Raw genomic sequence first — 18,081 nt, 5'->3', positions numbered from 1 at the left:
GGAAAAGAGACGACTAAGGGGGGATATGATTGAGGTCTATAAAATCATGACTGGTGTGGAGAAAGTAAATAAGTGTTATTTACTCATAACGCAAGAACTAGGGGTCACCAAATGAAATTAACAGGCAGCAGGTTTAAAACAAACACAAGGAAGTATTCACACAACTCACAGTCAACCTGTGGAACTCCTTGCCAGAGGATGTTCTGAAGGCAAGACTATAACAGGGTTCAAAAAAGAACTAGATCAGTTCATGGAGGATAGCTCCATCAATGGCTGTTAGCCAGGCTGGGCAGGGATGGTGTCCCAAGCCTCTGTTTGTCAGAAGCTGGGAATGGGTGACAGGGGATGGATCCCTTGATGATTCCCTGTTCTGTTCATTCCCTATGGGGCACCTGGCACTGGCCACTGTCAGAAGACAGGATCCTGGGCTCAATGGACTTTTGGCCTCTCCCAGTAGGGCTGTTCTTATGACTCAAGATTACCGGCACTGGCCACACTGGCATCGGCTGGATTTTGCCTCCTTTCTCGTGATGAACTGAGAGTTTTTTGTTTGTTGAAATAATTCCCCAGGTAACTGCATCAGTAAATACTGCCTGGATGGTGCCGCTGCATCGATTCGAAACTCAGGCCCCGGACGCCAGTCCTGTGACACTGGTTCTATTCCCTGATTGGATGTGACAGGCTTTTGGTTCAGTTCATTGAGGCCAGCGGCAAAGCCCTGAGTCTCCCCAAAGTTGGGGTGTTCAGATCTGGGGTTCCAGAGTGGGCCTAACATAATCCCCTCTCGGAGCTGCATCCCCCCTGGCCTAATTTCTACATCCAGACACTAGCCGGAGACCCGGGTTTGTTCCTGCTCCAGCCACAGCCTTCCTGTGTAGCATCGGGGCATGCCCAGAGCTAGCGGAGTGGGCAGAAAGGGACAGATAATTAGTGACTATCCTAATGCCAGTGTAGGGAGCCCTGGTACGCCCACCCCTGAACACGGCCCACAGCTCAGCTCGCCCCATCTCCAAAGGGTCGATTAGGACTGGGCAAGACGCAGAGAAGGGCAACAAAGATGATGAGGGGGATGGACCCGCTTCTGTGCAAGGAGAGATTAAAAAGACTGGTACAGTTCAGCTGGGAAAAGAGATGACTAAGGAGGGGAGGGGGACATGTGGGGGGTCTATAAAACCACCTCAGCCTGGACCCGTCCACACAAAAGATCCACTTCCTGGACACCACGGTGCTAACAAAGGTTGGTCACATAAACACCACCCTATACAGGAGACCTACTGACCGCTATTCCTACCTACATGCTTCCAGCTTTCATCCACACCACACGATCCATTGTCTACAGCCAAGCTCTTCGATACAACCACATTTGCTCCAACCCCTCAGACAGAGACAAACACCTACAAGATCTCTATCAAGCGTTCTTACAACTACAATACCCATCCGGGGAAGTGAAGAAACAGATGGACAGAGCCACAAGAGTACCCAGAAGTCACCTACTACAGGACAGGCCCAACAAAGAAAATAACAGAACGCCACTAGCCGTCACCTTCAGTCCCCAACTAAAACCCCTCCAACGCATCATCAAGGATCTACAACCTATCCTGAAGGACGACCCATCACTCTCACAGATCTTGGGAGACAGGCCAGTCCTCGCTTACAGACAGCCCCCCAACCTGAAACAAATACTCACCAGCAACCACACACCACACAACAGAACCGCTAACCCAGGAACCTATCCTTGCAACAAAGCCTGTTGCCAACTGTGTCCACATATCTATTCAGGGGACACCATCACAGGGCCTAATCACATCAGCCACACTATCAGAGGCTCGTTCACCTGCACATCCACCAATGTGATCTATGCCATCATGTGCCAGCAATGCCCCTCTGCCACGTACATTGGTCAAACTGGACAGTCTCTACGTAAAAGAATAAATGGACACAAATCAGATGCCAAGAATTATAACATTCAAAAACCAGTCGGAGAACACTTCAATCTCTCTGGTCACTCGATCTCTGACCCTAAAAGTTGCAATTCTTCAACAAAAAACCTTCAGAAACAGACTCCAACGAGAGACTGCTGAATTGGAATTAATTTGCAAACTGGATACAATTAACTTAGGCTTGAATAGAGACTGGGAGTAGATGGGTCATTACACAAAGTAAAACTATTTTCCCATGTTTATTCTCCCCCACCCCGACTGTTCCTCGGATGTTCTTGTCAACTGCTGGAAATGGCTCACCTTGATTATCACTACAAAAGGTTCCCCCCCCCCCGCTGGTAATAGCTCACCTTACCTGATCACTCTGGTTACAGGTTTCAGAGTAACAGCCGTGTTAGTCTGTACTCGCAAAAAGACACAGTTACAGTGTGTCTGGTAACACCCATTGTTTCATGCTCTCTGTGTATATAAATCTCCCCACTGTATTTTCCACTATGCTCAAATAAATCGGTTAGTCTCTAGGGTGCCACAAGTCCTCCTGTTCTTTTTGCGGGTGCAGACTAACAGGGCTGTTGCTCTGAGACCTGAACAGGGGAGTGCTATTTGCCCTTCCCTTAACACAAGGACCAGGGGTCACCCAACGGCATTGCCAGGCCGCCGGTTTAAACCAAACCAAAGGCGGCTCAGGGCAGCGCTTCTGCTGTTCCCAGGCCATGACCCTCTGGCCCCCGCGCCCTGTCCCCCGCAGGGCCAGGCTCCGCCCGGGGCCATTACACGGCCCAGACCCTGGACCCCCGGTGGTGGGTGGGGGGCGGCGGCCAACCTGCCCCCCCCAGCCCCTCAGCCGCGTGCGACCCCCGCGGGCCCCGAGCCCCTCGGAGGCGCAGGGGGCAGCTCCCCGCCGCGGGCCCGCCTTTGTGTGCGGGCCGGGGCGGCGCGGTGCGCCCCGCGCCGGGGGCCGCTCGGCGGGGCGCGGCGAGGGGCTGGCGCGGGGGCGGAGCCGGCCGGGCCGGGGGGCGCGGAGCTCGCGCGTTCCCCGCGCCCCGCGCCCGCCGCTCAGACGCCGCTGGCTGGGGAGGGCGCTCGGCGGCGGCGGCGCGGCTCCGAGCCCGGCATGGCTCCGCAGGGCAGGTGGCGGCGAGCCGGCGGCTGGCTGCTGGCCTGGGCGGCTGTGTGCGGGGTGCGGGCCGCCGGCTGCCCCGCGCCCTGCACCTGCAGCGGGACCAGCGTGGACTGCCACGGCACCGGGCTCGGGGGCGTCCCCAGAAACATCCCGCGCAACACGGAGCGACTGTGAGTGCGGACCCCCCGCCCCCGCGCTGCTGCTTGCCCCCGGGGCAGCCTCGGTGCCCCCTCCCGCTCCCTGCGCAGCCCGGGTGCCCCTCCCGCTCCCTGCCCCCGGGGCAGCCCCGGTGCCCCCTCCCGCTCCCTGCGCAGCCCCGGTGCCCCCTCCCGCTCCCTGCCCCCGGGGCAGCCCTGCTTTTGTAGCGCCCCCCTTCCAGCCTGGCGTCACGGCCACTCACCCCCCATGGGTGGGGTCGGGCCGGGGCTGGGACACCCCCATGGGTGGGGTCGGGCCGGGGCCGGCGGGCCGGGGAAGGCGCCCTGCAGCGGGTTTGCAGGGACCCCCGCGGGGTGAGAGTCCCGGCGCGGGGCGCACAAAAGGGGGCGGGGGGAGCCAGACCGGGATTTTTGTCCTGAAGCTCCCGAGCCAGCCTCCAATTGTCTTTGTTACGGAGCTGGGGGGGGGGGGGCGGCTGCGTCTGTGTCTCCGCGCGTGGGGCTGCGGGATGGCATCGGAGCGGGACCCCGCCGCGCACACGCGTGGATCTCCGCGCTCTCCAGCCGCGCACACAGCCCCCGTCCCCCCGCTGTGTCATGCGGAGCCCGCCGCGGACCTCTGGCTTTCGGGGCTCCCCCGGTGTCCGTCCCACGCCATTTGCTCCGCGGGGGCTGGCTGGGTAACGGGGTCCCGGGCTGCCCACAGGCCCGCGGGCTCCGGGTAAACCTCCCTCCTATTAAAGCCCCGCCGCCCAGCGTGGGGCGCGGTGTCCGCTCCGGGGGCGCACGGCCGAGCCAGCCCGTGCCCCTCCGCTCGCTTCGCCGGGGACCCCCAGCCCAGGGGCGGGCGGCAGCGGGCTGGAGGGGCCCCGCGTGGGGCATGGGACCCCCCGGGGACAGGGCAGCCGGGCGCAGCAGCGGATGGGAACAACGAGGCAGCCCCAGGGCAGCGCCGTGCTCCGGGGGTCTCAGGGAGGGCTGAGCTGCGTCGGAGCTGGGCTGCCGGGGGCCCGGCTCAGCCCAGTTTGCAGCCCCCCAGTCTAGACGAGCCGGGGGGCTGCCCGGCCTGTAACTGCAAATCCTGGGGCGAGGGCCCGGCCCCCTCCCGCCTGCAGTGCGCTCCCCGCCGGGAGCATCCCCGAGAGCCGGGCCGGGAGCGGAGCCGGGCTCCGCGGGGCAGGACATGGGGCTCCGGTCCGGAGGGGGGCGAGCTCCAGCGAGCCAGTGTCGCCCTTTGTCCTTGGGGAATTTCCCCGGCACCTCCGGTGGGCGCCCCGCGGCGGTCCGCCCTGCCCGGGCCAGCCCCCGACCCCCGGGGGAAGCCCATGAGGGCCGCCCCCCCTTCTCCAGCGCAGTCCTGGGTTCTCCGGAGGGGTGTTCCCTGCGCGAGCACCGGCAGAGAAGGGGCAGGGCTGGATCTGCTGGGGGTTGTGAGCTGGGCTCTGCCGGCCCCTCCGTCTGCACCCCAGTCACCTGCTGTCCCTGCCCCCCCCCAGCTCTGGGGTACCCCCCATCCTGACCTGCCTCCAGTGCGAATTCCGCCCCTGCAGCTCTGCTGGTCTGCTTGAGGGTCCAGCCCTGGGCCCCTGCCCAGGATCTGAACCGGGGCGGGGGCTGGAGCAGGAAGTCTCTGCTTGGCCAGTTTTTACCATCCTAGACCTGGTGTGCCCCAGTGTCTGGCTGGCAGCCTGCTCAGCTGCTCCCACTTAGCCAGGTGGCCAGGCAACCCCACCGGGGACCTAAGTCTGTTCCAGGCGGAGAGGAGGCCTCATCTGCATTGAACGCACTAGGGTAAGTCCTGCCCTGGGGTGAGCCAGTGCAGCTCAGCTGCGGATGACTCCGGCAAGCCTGGCAGGGAGATTTGTAAAGTGCGTGAAACATAAGAGCAGCCAGACTGGGTCAGACCAATGGTCCATCGAGCCCTGTGTCCTGTCTTCTGACACTGGCCAATGCCAGGTGCCCCAGAGGGAATGAACGGAACAGGGAATCATCAAGTGATCCATCCCCTCTCGCCCATTCCCAGCTTCTGGCAAACAGAGGCCAGGAACACCATTGCTGCCCATCCTGGCTAATAGCCTTTGATGGACCTAACCTCCAAGAACTGATCTAGTTCTTTTTTGAACCCTGTTATAGTCTTGGCCTTCACAACATCCTCTGGCAAAGAGCTCCCTAGGCTGACTGAGAGTGCATTGGGTGAGGAAACACTTCCTTGTGTTCGTTTTAAACCTGCTGCCTAGTATTGTCACTTGGTGACCCCTAGTTTGTGTGCATCAGCTCCGGGTGCCAGGCTCCCAGGAAATGGGTGTCTTGGGGCATCTCAGTGTCTCCACAGCTCCTCTGGGCTTCCCCTCTGCTCCTTGGCCACCTGTGGCTGACCCAGCAGGAAGTGATGGGAGACATGGCTGCTTTAGTTAATCTTCTCTGCATAGCACAAGGCAGACACCACCCTGGCCTGTCAGCACTCAGTCTCCATGCACAGCCAGTCCTGCTGCACCGGCATAGTCTGGGCTGGGAGGGGAGGGGGTGCACGTCTCTGGCCCCAGAATTACAGCTTTGGCATGAGATCCATATTACATGCCTAGCCTTGGGACTGTGATCCCGATACAGGGCTGGGCCATGGAGTCTTCAGGCTCTGGGAAAGAGCAGCTCTGGGACCTGGGACTCCCCCACACCTCAGAATGGAATGATAACCCTGGAACCTAATGATGGCAGTGGCATAAGTGTCATGGTTGTTAACATTTTAGCAGGAATGTCTAGCTACTCTGGGATTGTGACTCTTTCAGGTGTGCATGGCCCCTGTGAGTCTTTGCTGGGGTGTGCGCTCTCCCTGTGACTCCCCACCTGTCTGGGGGCTCACCAGCTCAGGTGCAGAGCCAGCTCCCCAGATAGCTCGGGGGTGACTCTAGAGGAGACCCTTGGTTTCAGTGTGAGGAGGTGTGTGCGCAGGAGGGGCTGTTGGAGCCTTTCCCAAACTCTGGTGTGGGGTGGGTGACTGTCAGTGCCAGTGAGGGGCATCACAGGGCTGGCCCTGTCACTGGGTGCAGGGCTTTGTTGCTAACGGGCTTGGATCTGCGACAGGAACAAAGGAAGTGCATGGGCTGTGTGCAGAGGAGCTTAGAGTGTGAATGGCTGCAGAGAGCTGCCCCAGCATGCCCTGGGTGTCTACAGGACCTTTTTCAAAAGGCTCCAGAGGTGATCCCAGCAATTACAGGCCAGTAAGTCTAACTTCAGTGCCAGGAAAACTGGTTGAAACTATAGTAAAGAACAAAATTGTCAGACACATAGATAGATGAACATAATTTGTTGGGGATGAGTCAACATGGTTCTTGTAAAGGGAAATCATGCCTCACCAATCTACTAGAATTCTCTGAGGGGGTCGACAAGGGTGATCCAATGGATATAGTATACTTAGATTTTCAGAAAGCCTTTGACAAGTTCCCTCAGCAAAGGCTCTTAAGCAAAGTAAGCTGTCATGGGATAAGAGGGAAGATCCTCTCATGGATCGGTAACTGATTAAAAGATTGGAAACAAAGGGTAGGGATAAATAGTCAGTTTTCAGACTGGAGAGAGGTAAATAGTGGTGTCCCCCAGGGGTCTGTGCTGGGCCCAGTCCTATTTAACATATCCATAAATGATCTGGTAAAAGGGGTAAACAGTGACGTGGCAAAATTTTCGGATGATACAAAACTACTCAAGGTAGTTAAGTCCCAGGCAGACTGCGAAGAGCTACAAAGGGATCTCACAAACCAGGGTGACTGGGCAACAAAATGACTGATGAAATTCAGTGTTGATAAATGCAAAGTGATGCACATTGGAAAACATCATCCTGACTATACATACAATATGAAGAGGTCTAAATTAGCTGTTCCCACTCAAGAGAGAGATCTTGGAGAGTCACCATGGAGAGTTCTCTGAAAACATCTGCTCAATGTGCAGTGGCCATCAAAAAAGCTAAGAGAATGACAGGTTTCAGAGTAACAGCCGTGTTAGTCTGTATTGTAAGGAGAGTGATCACTTTACATAAGCTATTACCAGCAGGAGAGTGGGGTGGGGGGAGAGAAAACCTTTTGTAGTGATAAACACCCATTTTTTCATGGTTTGTATGTATAAAAACATCTTCTGTATTTTCCACAGTATGCATCCAATGAAGTGAGCTGTAGCTCATGAAAGCTTATGCTCAAATAAATTGGTTAGTCTCTAAGGTGCCACAAGTCCTCCTTTTCTTTAAGAGAATGGTAGGAACCCATAGGAAAGGGAGAGATAATACGACAGAAATGCCACTGTAGAAATCCAGGGCACGCCCACACTGTGAACACTGCATTCAGTTCTGGAGGCCCCATCTCAAGAAAGATATATTAGAATTAGAAAAGTACAAAGAAGGACAACAAAAGTGATGGGGATGGAACTGCTCAGGTATGAGGAGAGATTGAAAAGCCTGGGGCTTTTCAGCTTGGCAAAGAGACGACTACAGGGGATGTGATTGAGGTCAATAAAATCGTGACAGGGTGGAGACAGTGAACAGGGAAGTGTTATTTACTCCTTCACATAACAAATGAACCAGGGGTTGCCCAAATGAAATCAACAGGCAGCACATTTAAAACAAACACAAGGAAGTGCTTCACACAACACACAGTCAACCTGTGGAACTCCTTGCCAGAGGATATGGGCTAGCTGGGCTCAGCGTGGCCGGCCTGATGAGGCTGCCACAGTCCCATGGAGCGCTTTCTGTGAGAGACCCGTGCTGGAACGGTGCCTCTCATTACCAGTCCTTCCCCAGACCAATTCATTTACTGGGATGGAGCCTAATGAGGTCAGGGGCTTGTCAGGAATGGCAGCCAGCCTCCTGCACCTGCCCCGGTGTGAGGGCAGCCCTGTGGCCCTGCCAGCAGCACCGCAGGGCGCCCCTTTAATGGGATTTTCTCATCTCCTGCTGTAATGACCCTCAGAGCCGTGACGATTACGCCGTGCGGTGACAGGGCTGCCATGAGCTGTGGACACAGGGAAGCTCTAATGGCTGAACCGCCCTTTACTAAGCCTTTGGGCGGGGGGCGCGGGGCTGGGTTTGCACAGACGCTCTGGTCCGGCACAGCCCCAGGCTCGTCCCTCTGGGAGCTCGGCAGGACCCACAGCATCCATTCTCTAGCCCCCTGCCCGTCCCTGCGCTCGGAGCACGGGCAGCGGGTGACGCTGACAGCCCCGAGAGGTGCGCCCACTGGCATCTCTGGGAGCGGCCGGTCTCAGTGCCTCTCCCGCTGCAGTTCCCCCCGTCTGTTCAGGGGCGTAAGACGTTCTCCTACGTGGGGCTCTGACTCCGGAGCTGGAAACAGTCCCACGGGTGATGTTCTTCATTCAGCCCGTGGAGTGAATCCAGCCCAGCATCCCGCCTATGACTGCAGCCAGCACCAGCCTCTGCAGAGAGCCCCTGTGGTTGGCAGCCCTGGCACTTACGATGGACTTCGGCGTCAAGAGCTTGGACTTTCTTCACTTCTGCCCCAGAGCCTGCCGTGCGCAGCGTCTTGTACTGAGCCGTTGGCATGCTTGGAGCCCTGGGCTGAGCTGGGCCAAGAGCTCTCATCTCTCGCAGGCGCCGCTTGTGGGTTTTCCCAGCCCCACGCCCTAGGCTTTGGGGCTCTCTGCAGCCGACTTCTCCCTCTGCTCTGTCACTCCTTGGCACGGCAGCTCACAAGCTGTTTGGAGCCCACTCACTGGAGACGGTAAACTCCATGGGGCAGCCTAGCCCAATGGGGCCCGATTCCTGACGAGCCTTGGGCACGTGGCATTTATACCTGGGAGCTGTATTAACAGTGGGACAGGCCTGCCCCCATTCTCTGCCCCCAGTGGGGTCCTTCTGTGAAGGGGTCTCCTGAACTCCCCCAGGAGCCGTGTGGGGAGGGGGCAGGGAGTGGGCATGCTGGGAAAATGCCAATTCTTTGCCAAAGTCCCCCACCTGGCCAGCTGCCCCCCCATCAGATGCATATGCTGTAGGGGCCCTATAAATTTTCCAGCACACGGGGCCAAGAGAAACCAGGAGCCGGCCCTGTATCGAGTCCATGGGCCACATTAATTGCTGGGCTGTGTGCGTCAAAGCCCATTGGGCTCAGTGGAGCTGCGCCTGCTTTTGCCAGCTGTGAATTCGGCCCTATGCACCTGCCACCTTCCTGTAGGCTGGGGGTACCTGCCGGCACTCCAAGGGGACCCCTGTTGGCAGTTAATGTCGCAGCTGGCTGCTGTGGCTGAATCTGGAGGGGTCTGCGATGGGGCGCAGCTAGGCAGAGCCACTGGGGGCCCCAGCCCCTCTCACTGCCTGGTGCAGCTTGAGGAGAGTCCCCGGGGGTGCTCTGCTTGTCGGGTCTGGGAGTGGCGGGGGAAGTTGAGGCAGGGAGGCCCTGATGTGTGGGTCTGGGGGGGCACGTTCCCCGTCAGCACTCCACCCAGCGTGCTGCACCTTCAGACTGGGGGGCTGCTTTCATTTGTCTCCTTCTTCCCATAATCAATGGAAACTTTGGGTTTAATTAGCAGGTAATGAACTAGGCCAGATTGCTCCACCCTTGCTCAAGGCAAATAGCCCTGTATCTCCCAGGTAGCCCTTCTCACCTCTCTCCCAGGAAGGCCCTTCAGCTATTTGCTTCCCTGCAGTCATGTCATCAGCCAGTCTGCGGCCTTCTGTCCTGGCATTTCATGGCCCATTGGTCCCTTTGTTCTGTTGGGGGAGCCCTTAGCCTCCCTTGGCTCTCGGATCTAATGCCGGAGCCGCCTCTCTGGACTGACCCTCAGCTGTAGTGGAGCCACGTGGGTTTTAGCCAGTGGAGATCTGGGCCGGTGACTTGCCTTTTCCCTAGCAGAGTTGTGAATTCTGCCGATCTTCTTTTCTTGGACTCCTGCCATCTGGTCCGGATCCAGCCGGGAGAGGAGCTGCAGCTGCGGGAGGGTGGAGAGCTGAGCCTCTCGTGAAAGCTCAGTGTATTTCTAAGCCCTGTGTGCGCCTCCTGGACGCTGCTGTGTAGAGATGTGTGCGCCTAATAACGATAAATGGGGCTCAGGGACAGGGCTGTTCGTTAAGCGGCACGGCTCTATTCGGTCTCCCTCGCCTTTGGGGGAAAGAAAATTACTTTCCTGGGGCCTTTCTAGAGACTTTCCCAAGCATCCCGTGGGGCAGGGGCCAGGTTTTGCTCTGTGTTTGTGCAGCGTCTAGCGCAGCAGGGTCCTAGGCATGACCCTGATACAAATCACCATAAATACTGAGCTGAGTGGGGGCTGCGGATGGTCAGCACCGCGGAGAAACAGCCCGTGTATGTCCAACAGACCCCCCTTTGCCCAGCCCAGGCTGGGCTGTTCCATTCCCTCGGATCAGCACCTCCGGAGGGTGCGAAATCCTTCCCCTTTGCTGGTCAGTGTCACTCACCCCCTCGCGTCCGCAGCCCAGGAGCGTGTGCGGCTCTTGCAGATCGGCAGCCTTCATGGAGCAAGAAGGCCGGGCAGAAGAGGAACTTTGTCCTCGTGTTTATTTTTCCTTTGTGCAGTGTTCACAGTGGCTCAGCTGATGGCCCGGGAATCCCAGCCGTGGTTTTCTCACGCAGCCTGGCATCAGTGGGGTCATAGCTTCGCCGTGTGCAAGGTGGGTTGTCACCTGTTCACGTTGCTCTTCTTTTACTGGGGGAAAGAGAGACCTGGGTGCCCGAGGCCTGCGACGTGCAGGAGGTCAGACTCAGTGATCACAATGGTCCCTTCTGGCCGTAAAGTCTCTGAGGCTGTGAGCATCAGAGAAAGAGGAGCTAGAAAGGCCAGAATGGCGCAAGTTGGCTTTCCAGCGTCACGTTGCTCTCTCCAAAAGCAGGGCGGCCGCAAGCCGGGTACGCTGGCAGCACTGACTGGGGCTGTGCCAGGTAGGACTCTAGGAGCTTGCCTAGACTGGATGGCAGAGTCCAGGCCGTCTCAGAGCCTCTTCCTCCTGCACCAGGACTGAAAGGTCAAGGGGCCTCTGAATCAGCCCTCTGGGGACGAATCCGAGAGGCTCACATTGCGGAGAAAAGGACGCACCGGAATCTTGCATTGAGATTTGCAAGGCTGCCTCCTGGGCTCCTGCCCACGTCTTTGGCAGCGCTGCAGGACCGGCTGCAAGACGGCTTTGCCGAAGGGCCTGGCAGGCGGCCTCAGCATGACCGTGTTAACCCGCGCTGGGAGCTCCCCGGCGCCTGGACTGCTTTAGAACATCGTGGACAGATGGGGACATTCTCCTGGCCTGTTAATTTTCGTTCTTTGAGACCTTCTGTAGAAAGCCGCCCCTCTTCTGCCCGAGTGGGGTGCTGGCCGACGGCCAGAGAAGCCGCACAGGGCTCCGATGCTGCTGTCCGAGCAGCCGTTCGCTGGGGGTTGGTGAATCGCGTCTGCGTGATTTTTGTATTTGGTTTCACTTTTGAAGTGTTTAGCTGTTGGCTCAGAGGTGGCCCAACACTTACACGGGAGGGCAGGACATAGATGGGTAGCTTTTAAGGCCAGAAGGGCCCATTGTGATAATCTAGGTCGGGGTGGGCAAACTTTTTGGCCCGAGGGCCACATCGGGATGCGAAATTGTATGGAGGGCCGGGTAGGGAAGGCTGTGCCCCCCCAAACAGCCTGGCATCCACCCCCTTCCACTTCCTGCCCCTGACTGCCCCCCTCAGAATCCCTGACCCATCCAACCCCCCCTGCTCCTTGTCCCCTGACCACCCCCTCCTGGGACCCCCCCAACCTCCCCCCCCGGGACCCCACCCCCTATCTAACCCCTCCCCCTGTGGCCCGCGGACCATAGTTTGCCCACCTCTGATCTAGGCTGACCCCCTGCCTAGGACAGGCCAGAGACCTGCCCCGAGTCCATTCCTGTTTCAAGTCCAGTAGCTGGGGTTGAACTAGAGCATAACGTCTAGAAGAACATCCAATCCTGATTTAAACCTTTCCCGCAATGGAGATGCGCCCCCAGCCTGTGGTCAGCTCTTCCTGGGGTGATGCCCCTCAGCACGCCTTATTTCTAGTCTGAAATTGTCTACTCAGCTTTCAGCCACAGGGTCTTCTTATAACTTCTTCTGCTGGAGTGAAGAGCCCTGTACTGCCACATTTCTGTTCCCCATGTAGGTATTTATAGTCTGTGACCACATCCCCCCTTCAGCTTCTCTTTGTTCAGCTAACTGGACCGAGCTCCGTGAATCTCTCGCTGCGAGGCAGATTTTCCAATCCTTTAATCATTCTTGTGGCTCTTCTTTAAATTCTTCTTCAGCTGTGGACACCAGAACAGGACACAGGATCCCAGCAGCGGTCGCACCACTGCCAGATACAGAGGGAAAATAACGTCTCCACTCCTCCTCGAGGGTCCCAGATTTCTGCGTCCCAGGATCGCACTAGCCCTTTTGGCCACAGCATCACACTTGGGACCCCGTGTTCAGCTGGTCACCCACCAGGACCCCAAATCTCTGTCAGCGTCCCTGCTTCCCAGGACAGAGTCCCCCATCCTATAAGTGTGGCCTGCGTTCTTCATTCCTACATGTATGACTTTGCATTTAGCCCCATGAAAACACACATTGTTTGCTTGCACCCAGCGTCCCACGTGATCCGGATTGTATCCCTGACCTCTGCATTATGTACCATTTTCCCCGTCATTGTCTCATCTGCAGACTTTCTCAGGGCTGGTTTTATGTTTTCCTGCCTAGGACAGGCCAGAGACCTGCCCCGAGTCCATTCCTGTTTCAAGTCCAGTAGCTGGGGTTGAACTAGCGCATAAATATTAACTAGCCTGGGGCCAAGAACCCTTCAGGACCCCCCTGGAACCAGTCAGGCTTGATGAGGATTCCCCGTTTAGCTGCGTTCTGAGACCGCTGAGCCAGGCAGCTATTAAGCGGTTCCGGGGGAGGGAGGGTTGACTTGCTGTCACAGTTCCAGGGACGTTGTGTGGTACCAAGTCAAGGCGTCTCACGGCAGCACTGCTGCCTGGGTCAGCCAGCCGTGTAACCTCAGCACAACGTGATGTCCAGTTAGTTCAACACCAGCACCAGGCTTCGCGCTCTGTCTCCACGGGCCGGTTGGGGAGAGCTGTTGTCACCAGCGTGGGGGCTGGCGCAGGAGAGCTCGGAGGAGGAAGTTTCCCCTTTCTCTCTGGGACCCGGTGCAGGGCTTGCAGTATCTTATGCTGTAGCCAGCTGCCGAGGATCCTCTTGCTCTAGGCAAGTGCAGAGAGAGCTGGCGCCGTCCCCGCTCGCTGGACAAAGGGCTATGCGCTGAGTGGGTGCAAGGGCTTGGCAGTGAATTGCCACCGGGAGTATTTGCTCCCCAAGAGGACGGAGATGCTCTGCGAGGTGTCTGCCAAGGGGGTCTGGAGGGAGATGCAGACATGAATGGAGCCCTGTGGCTGTTCGTGGGAGTGCTTCTCCTCAGGCGGCCTCGATGGACAGAATAGGAGACCAGCTTCCAGCTGAGCGAGCACCCAGCATGGCTCCGCTCCTGGCCGAGCTGCTCGATTGGGCCCCGGGGTCGCGGGCTGCGATGGGCAGGGCTCTCTCTGGGAGCCAGGCTGCTGCAGTCCGGCTCGCTGGATTCCCGTGGCGTCCTCCTCAGGACTGAGCAAATTTGCAATTCTATTCCCATTTCTCCCTTCAGCTCCTTCCCAGGCAGATGCTGTCTATATGTCGCCATGGCAACGCTGTGCCTCTCTCCCCATGGAATTGCGTGTTGGAAAAATATTAGTTTAAAAAACTACGTTGTGTTTGTATTGACCAGAGCTGAGGCTGGCCGCGGAGAATCTATTGTCCCCATGTCGGAAAAAGTCACTGGTAAGAGACATGAAAGCCTCTCGGATTGGCCCCGGGTGGCCACTTTTCACACCAAGCAGCGGTGGTTTCCTGGGAAAGTCTGATCCGCCCCTGGTTTATTGCACTGTTTCAAATACGTATTTTTGTCTTAAATGTGCTGCTGCATTGTTTGCTCCGGAGTGGAGCCGCTCCGCCGCCATCGGCTCCTCTGAGCCACACGGGCCTGGGAGCGAGAGCTGTCCGCAGCTGTAATCGGTCGGCCTGTACAATCACCTCAAAACCTGGTTGTTGTTTAGGCTCTTGTCTGTCTGCTGCTTCCCCGTACCGCACACCCAGCCCTGAGCACGGCCTCACTGCAATTTTCACCAACGGCAGCACCCGGGCCCTCTGGCTCCGAAAGCCCAGGAGCTGAGAGAGAATCCCCATTGGCAGTAGAGAGGCGGTGATGTCTGGTGGAACAGTTCAGAGTCTGTCCAGCAGGGGGTGTTATTGTTGAGTACTTGTAGGACCCCATCGGGCCGGGCGCTGGACAAACACAGAACAGAAAGCCCCTGCCCAAAGCGCTGGCAATTTAAGCGTAAAAAGACGAGAGACAAGCGGATCAGATGGAGGAGTAGCAGGAAACAATGAGAGAGCCTCAGTCAGCGTGGGCGGCCAAACCGTTGCTGAGTTTTGTGCGGACATCACGGCCAAGGAGAGTTTTGAGGAGAGATTTGAAGGAGGACGGTGAGGTGGCTTTGCTGATGTTTACAGGGAGCTTCTCCCAGGTGAGAAGGGCAGCCGGGGAGGAAACTCAAAAGTGCTTCTTTGAAAATGTGACAAGGGGGTTCATGCACACGCACAAACTCTCTCTCTCTCTCTCTCTCCAGCCAGCTCATTACAGTATTTGCATTTACTTCTACTGTCATGCTCCCTTTCCTTCAGCGTTTCCCCCCATGCTGGGAAGCAGCGGGGGGGGGGGGGGGAGGCAGTCTCTGCCCAGGGTGTAATGAAGTGTCACGGCTGGAGTTTCTCATGGAGCCCACGCAGGATGGAGCAGGCGAGCGCTGGGAGATGGGAAATCACAGAGCTCTGCGCAGGTTCCTGGCTGACTCCCGAAGGAAGAGAAGCCCACCTTTGGGTGGGGTTTAGTCTGTACAGAGCCAGGGCTCTGTTTTGGCTCATCGCTAGGAGTGCTAAAGCGATGGGGAATGGGATGTGTGTGGATGGGGGAGAACGGCAAGATGGCAAATGCTGGAACAGAGTCTGCATCCCCTAGTAGGGCCCAATCCTGCGTGGTTCTGTGCCCTTCCGAGGGGTGCTCAGCACCCTCAGCTTAAATGGGGCCCTGCCTTTTTAACTCTCTCTAAAGGAGTTTTCATAAAGCCAAGGGGCCATAAAAACATTCCCGAAGATTCAAATAACAAGGAATAAAGCCAGTTGAGTGCCAGCAAGGGGCTCTTCCCCTGCAGGGTCCAAAACCCAGATTGTTGCTAAGAAGCTGAAAGTGCAGCTGACTCTAAAGCAAAGGCAGACAGGCTCCCTGGATCTCTCTGTCCCAGCCTGGAGAGATGGTTAAGTGACTCGGAGCAGCCAGAGTGGCGCGTTGGATTTCTCCCAGCATTGACATCGAGGGCCCATTGGTAACTCAGGCAGAGAAAGGGGTTTGTCGAGAACGTGGCTGTTAAATTCACGGTGTTGCTTTAAATTAGAAGATAAATTATGTGAGACCAAGAGCCCTTGGTGGTGTGTATCAGGGTAGGATACTCTTGGACCCGCTGCCGCCAGGCTGAGTTACAGCACCGGAGGATCTGGCCTGTGGCCGGGGCCATTTCAGGCTTCCTGAGGCTTTGCTGAGATTTCTTTCCCGGCGTGAATTTTGGATGCAAACGCAGCTCCAGATAGCAGAGGCAGTGCCCTAGGGAACAGAGACTCTGCTAGGAATGGGTAGAGCAGAAAAAGATAAATGAATTTTTCAGGCCACTGGGCTCTGAAATCGGAGGAATGCGAGCTCACCCCGCTGAGGGCAGGAGCACCAATGGATCCGAGGCTTGGCAAAGCGAGGTTGAGTCACCAGGCTGGAGACTGGAGTCGAAACGGGATCTCTTGGCTCCCTCACTGGAGCAGGGGCAAAGCTGGGAGATGCAGGGATTCAGGAGAGCAAATGGATGTGGATCATTCAACATATCTGGGTGCCGAGGCTTCCCACAGGAGTCAGTCCCAGCCGCCTTTGGGGCCGCAGATCCCTACCGCTCCTAAACCGGGGGTGACAGGAGTCCTGCTTTATGTCCTGTCTAAGTACTTCCATGACCCAATTCCATAGCAACTGAGCACCTCCTAATCTCCCGTGTGCTCTCTGGACGCCCCCCTGCGAGGCAGGGACCTGCCACTGCTCTCGCCTTGCTGACGGGGGCAGAAAGACTAAGCAATGTGCCCAAGGTCACACGGGCAGTCTGTGGCAGACCCCAGAACTGAAGCCAGCTCTGAGTGCCATGGTAGTGCTCTAACCACTGGGCTATCCTTCCCCTGTGTCTGAGAAACAGGAGCAGCAAAGGCAGTAACCGCAGAACTCAAATCTTTAGTGTGTCCAGCTGGACTAGTGGACAGAGCACAGGGCTGGCCGTCAGGACTCAGAGACTTTAAGGTCAGACGGGACCATTATGATCGTCTAGTCTGACCTCCTGCACAGCGCAGGCCACAGAATCTCACCCACCCACTCCTGTAACAAACCCCTGACCTATGTCTGAGCTATTGAAGTCCTCAACTTGTGGTTTAAAGACTTCAAGGAACAGAGAATCCTCCAGCAAGTGACCTGTGCCCCATGCTGCAGAGGAAGGCGAAAACCCCCCAGGGCCTCTTCCAATCTGCCCTGGAGGAAAATTCCTTCCCGACCGCAAATATGGTGATCAGCTAAACCCTGAGCATGTGGGCAAGACTCACCAGCCAGACACCCAGGGCTTCTCTGGCAACATGGGGCAGGGCTGGGTTCAGCGGCCAGTGGGTGGTTTCCAGAAGCCGACTGGGCTTGGGGAGGTTTGCAGAATGCAATGAAAGGAGCTTGTGAAGTTGCAGCTGCTCAGGCCCCTGGTGCTGATCGTGGCATCATCATCACTTCATATTGCGGCGGTGTCATCCAGCCTCAGGCAGGGACTTGGGCCCTCGGTGCCAGGTGCTGCAGACACATCTAACGAGAGGACCTTGCAACCGAAGTGTAAGCAGAAGGGTTCTCTAAGCAAGTGTCAGACACAGCACGTAGACAGTGGCTGGGGGTGAGGAGCACAAGGTAACAATGGAGTGGCCCGGCAGATGGGCTGTTGCAGCCCCATTCGAAGCGAGAGCCATGTGATCACGTCTGACTGGTGACGGATTAAGCACCAGATTTTTCACAACATGCCTCTGAAATGGCAGCTCCATATGCTGGTGCACACGCTCTGCCTTGGCACTCGCCGATCGCGTAGTGAGATGTCGCTCCGCTTCCCCATGCAAATGCAGGTTTTTCATTCCACCCCCGTATCTGGTGCAATTTCAGAGGCTGAATCAAGGCCGGCTGCATGCATGGCCCTGAGAGCCCCAACTTGATCACGCATTGCATCAAGAAAGCAAAACTAAGTTGGTCAGCATGGTAGCAAGAGCCAAGTGTGTGCCAGCCTCTGTCGTGGTGGGCACCCTCGGCATTCGTGGGCTTTGGGGCATGCACCGCCAGGAACTACAGACGATTGGAATCGCCGTGTCTGCCTGCCTGCCTGCCTTGTGCCGCTTTCCCCAGAAATCAAGTCCCTGGGGAATAGATTTGATTGTGACCATGTCTGGCTAATTATCTTTCAGCGTTTCCATTCCATTCAGTTGCTACAGGGTGAGCCAGCCCCCAAACCCTCCAAGTGGCTGTGGTAAAATCCAGCAAACCCACAAGGAACTAATCAAGCCATCAAAATGCAGAGCCCTGTAAGCCAATAAACCGCAGGGTGTGACCTGCTAATGTGGCAACAAAGGGCTCATTCATTTGAACTGATTTTACCAGGGGATGTGGGGGATTTGCCATCACCTGACATCTTCACATGAAGCTTGGGCATTTCTGTCTAAACTGTGTCCTAGCATAGCCACCGGTT

The 18,081-nt window shown here is 57.1% G+C and overlaps 1 protein-coding gene across 1 annotated transcript in view; it reads left to right on the top strand.

Moving 5' to 3' along the window:
* The first annotated feature begins 3,054 nt into the window (after positions 1-3,054).
* SLIT1 (slit guidance ligand 1) overlaps positions 3,055-18,081 on the top strand; it is a 154,388-nt gene continuing 139,361 nt past the window's right edge. Inside the window, exon 1 of the mRNA XM_077822884.1 lies at positions 3,055-3,233. Within this exon, the coding sequence (XP_077679010.1) occupies positions 3,055-3,233 (179 nt within the window). The remainder of the gene's footprint in view (positions 3,234-18,081) is intronic.

The sequence above is a fragment of the Eretmochelys imbricata genome, chromosome 7 (genome assembly GCF_965152235.1).
Source record: "Eretmochelys imbricata isolate rEreImb1 chromosome 7, rEreImb1.hap1, whole genome shotgun sequence".
Taxonomy (NCBI): Eukaryota; Metazoa; Chordata; order Testudines; family Cheloniidae; genus Eretmochelys; species Eretmochelys imbricata.
Note: the sequence above shows the minus strand (reverse complement) of the source record. Positions and strands in the feature narration are given on the sequence as shown.